Below are 3,616 nucleotides of genomic sequence, written 5' to 3'. Positions count from 1 at the left end.
AATCCGGGATTCTCTTTAGTCCAAGTACTACTCTAAGGAATGCGCGCCAAGGTCTAAAAGTTTTGAAGATAAAGGATAATAAGGGTCTTGGAAAATATTTAGGACTACTGACGGATTTTCAAGGATCAAAACGGGAACTCTTTAAGGGTGTTATTGATATGGTAATGAAACGCATTGCATCCTGGAATTGAATTTTTCTTTCATCAGCGGGTAGATTGACTTATTTCTTCCGTCCTATCAAATCTTTCTAATTACTTTCTATCGGTGTTTAAAATGCCGGTAAGTGTGACAAAAAGGATTAATTCTATTCTGTCACATTTTTGGTGGGCTGGATGTAGGAAGGGGCAACCTGTTCATTGGTGTAGTCAAAATTTTTTAAGTTTACCAAAAAGTCAAGGAGGACTAGGTGTTCGAAATATTGCTTGTTTAAATGAGGTCATGCTGGCTAAACACGCGTGGCAAATAGTACGTGGTGATGGTTCTTTTTTCACACGTGTGTTCAGACAAAAATTGGTTGGACAAGGGTTCTCCAATGGTATTATGGCCCTACATAGTGAGGCTAATTTATCATGGGGAGCAAAGAGTGTGCTACGGGGGTTGACTTTTGTCCGTCAGCATGTGGGATGGAAGCCGGGTTTGGATTCAGGAATGAATGTTTGATTGCATAAATGGGTTGATGGTGATTGTCTTGAACCAAATGACGTGATTTTGACGTCGGGGCATGTGGAATTTTGTAATTTAACAATTAATGACCTGCGGCGTGAGTGTCGAAATGGGCCTGGTACAACATGGAATGAAACATTAATTCGACAAATTTTTACTGATCATTCCGCTAAACGTATACTTGCTATTCCAATTGGCCGGTTGAGGAGGAATGATGAGATTTATTGGCTGCACAACAACGACGGGGAGTACAGTGTAAAAAGTGGATATGGGGTTTTGTTTGGTGCTTTTATGGACTCTAAGGGATCTACAAAGGATCACTTAAGGCTAAATGATGATGGACGCCTTTTCTGTAAAAGGAAATTGTGGAGACTACCTGGGCCGCAAGGGTGGAAAATTTTGGTGTGGCGTATTTTAACTAACTCACTGTCAGTGGGCAAAAACTTTGCACGAAGAAGTATGGGTATTGATACGGGATGTAAGATGTGTAACAATGGTGGTATGGTTATGGAAACCATGAAACATCTTTTTCTTGATTGTGCTGTATCACGAGATTGTGGGTTTCATCTGATATTGGGATTCGTGCTTCGAATGGGTCACATCTATCTATTGGAAAATGGATTATTGACTGGATCTATTATCTGGATAAGCAGAAGTGTTCAGCAGAACGTGTGGTCAGGTTCTTAGCTACGATATGGTGTCTATGGAGTATACGAAATCGTGTTCTTATTCAAGCGTCCACATTTCACCCGGAAATGTTTTTCCGACAATGGATCAAATTGTTGGAACGGCGGATAAGGCTTTGGAAATGAATAAGTCAGGGACTGCACGTAATGGATATAATGGTTTGAGCCAGCAGGATGATCAACTTCTATGGATTCTTGAAAGTAAACCTATCTGTGTAGTGGGTTCGATTAGTTCCTGTGAACACGTGCGGATTATGGTTGATGCTGGGTGGAAAACAATTGATAATGCAGGAATAGGGTGGGTTGTTTTTTCCAGTGTTGGGGAGGTGATCTTCACAACTAGGAGAAGTATTGGAGGTGAATCCGCTTTACAGGCAGAAGGATTGGAGATTTATGAAGCACTGCAATGGGCTGTGGATCGGGGGTTCCGTTATTTGGAAGTCACTTCGGATTGTCTTTCGCTTATTTGTTATCTTGCAGGGATTCAGAGGCCTCAGCATTGCCTTGCGGATGTTCTTGCTGACATTGATGCTCTTGCCTCTTTTTTCCACTGTTTAGCTTTTAGTTATATTCCTAGGTCTTATAATAAAATTGCTCATGACCTCGCTTGTGAGGCCATGTCTAGCTAGGTATGTCTTTATTTACAGCTGCCAAAAAAAATGCACATGTTGATGAGAAATTTCTGCTGATTGCTACAAAGAATCCTTATCAGTTTTATAAACCTAAGTTAAGTTATAACTAAGGTAAAACTCCATGTACTATACGCCTTCAAACTCTTGAGAGTTCTGCGACCTATGGGCTATGTTTGGAGAACTTGGCCGCCGGATACGCCAATACAAGAAGATATTACATAAGAAAATAATACGACTTGAAATCTAAACAAAATTGAAAATTTTATTTGACAATGACCAAGAAAGATTAATCGGAGTATAGTACTTAACGACACTAATCTGGACAATTGGCATTATGAAGCCCCGACTTCGCAAGAAGACACGACTTGATCGTGACTTCCGTTTCTCCATCCAACTTTTGTAAACTACCTAGATATAATAAATAAATAAATAATAAAAGTTAATACAATAAAAGAAATTTTAAGAGAATATTAATACTTTATTGACAAGTAAAATTAGGTTGAAATTTGCATGCCTACATATTTCATATTATATACGGAGTATATTACTTAAAGCAAGAGTCCTACTCTTATTTTTTATTTTATTTTGCCCTTTTACATGAATTCATAATGTACTACTTACAGCTGCAAGCCTACAACATTTAAAAGTTTCATATAGCTATGAGATATTTAATATTCTATACATATAAGAGTTTACTCCGTATATTATAACAATATTTAAATAGAATTTTTATCCGAGTTGTTTGGTTGCTCTCTTAAATTATGGGAAGTTTACTTCCCATGAACTGATTAAATGTGATGTTTGGTTGCCTTTTCATGGGAAGTAGAAGGAACTTCCCAAAGAATTCTAATTCCTCCATAACGTAAGAAGTTGCTTACCTATCTTCCCCTTCGTAGGTGCAACTTCCCATGTAAATTCATTTTACATATGACAATCAAACAATATTTTGCAATTCACGTGAATTTAACTTTCTAGAAACTTTATCTTCACATGCTGAACGAAACAACCCCTAAATTTTACCTAAATAAAAGAAATTTATACCGATTCAAACACAACTTTAGTACATAAAATGAACATATAAAAGTGGCATGACTGCACGACCCATCTTATTTTTCTTTAAGCTTTTTTTTCCTTCCCCTAAGGCTAGATGAACTATTCTTATGTTGGTGATGTTCACTGTGTAGTTTAATTTGTTGTGCTAATAATTTGCTTGCTAATTGCGTATATCATATTGCTTAGTCAATATGGCCCGTAACTAATTGTGCAATTTGATTTGAAAGTTCTAGGTATAATATTAGGTTGATTTATTACGTTAAGCTTTATTTCAAGGTTAATATCAGGATAATTACTTTAAAACACTGTTAGGGTATTACCCGGGCAACGCCCGGACATGAAATTTAGTATTACACAATATACAAGGTTATACTACTATTATCTAGTTAGTAATAATAGTATATTTTTGGGCTAGTCTTGGGTGCCACTAATAGGGGTGAAGCCAGGATCCAAAATAGGGGGTAGCGAAAAAATTGTAATGCTCTTATTGCTTAGCATTATACCTTAACAAAATCGTATACCAATTTTCTCTTTGTCTCGGAGTAACCTTATAAGACCATGAGTCCACAATGATAATACTCC

General features: G+C 37.1%; 1 protein-coding gene across 1 annotated transcript; it reads left to right on the top strand.

Annotated features, from left to right (window-relative positions):
• Nucleotides 1–1,432: 1,432 nt before the first annotated feature.
• On the top strand, nt 1,433–1,978 carry LOC141607903 (uncharacterized). Its single transcript, XM_074427252.1, has one exon. It carries the CDS (start codon nt 1,433–1,435, stop codon nt 1,976–1,978), a length of 546 nt encoding a protein of 181 aa, XP_074283353.1.
• Nucleotides 1,979–3,616: the final 1,638 nt, after the last annotated feature.

This window comes from Silene latifolia, chromosome 10 (genome assembly GCF_048544455.1).
Source record: "Silene latifolia isolate original U9 population chromosome 10, ASM4854445v1, whole genome shotgun sequence".
NCBI lineage: Eukaryota > Viridiplantae > Streptophyta > Magnoliopsida > Caryophyllales > Caryophyllaceae > Silene > Silene latifolia.
The sequence above is the reverse complement of the archived record's forward strand: the minus strand, read 5'-3'. Positions and strand labels throughout refer to the sequence as shown.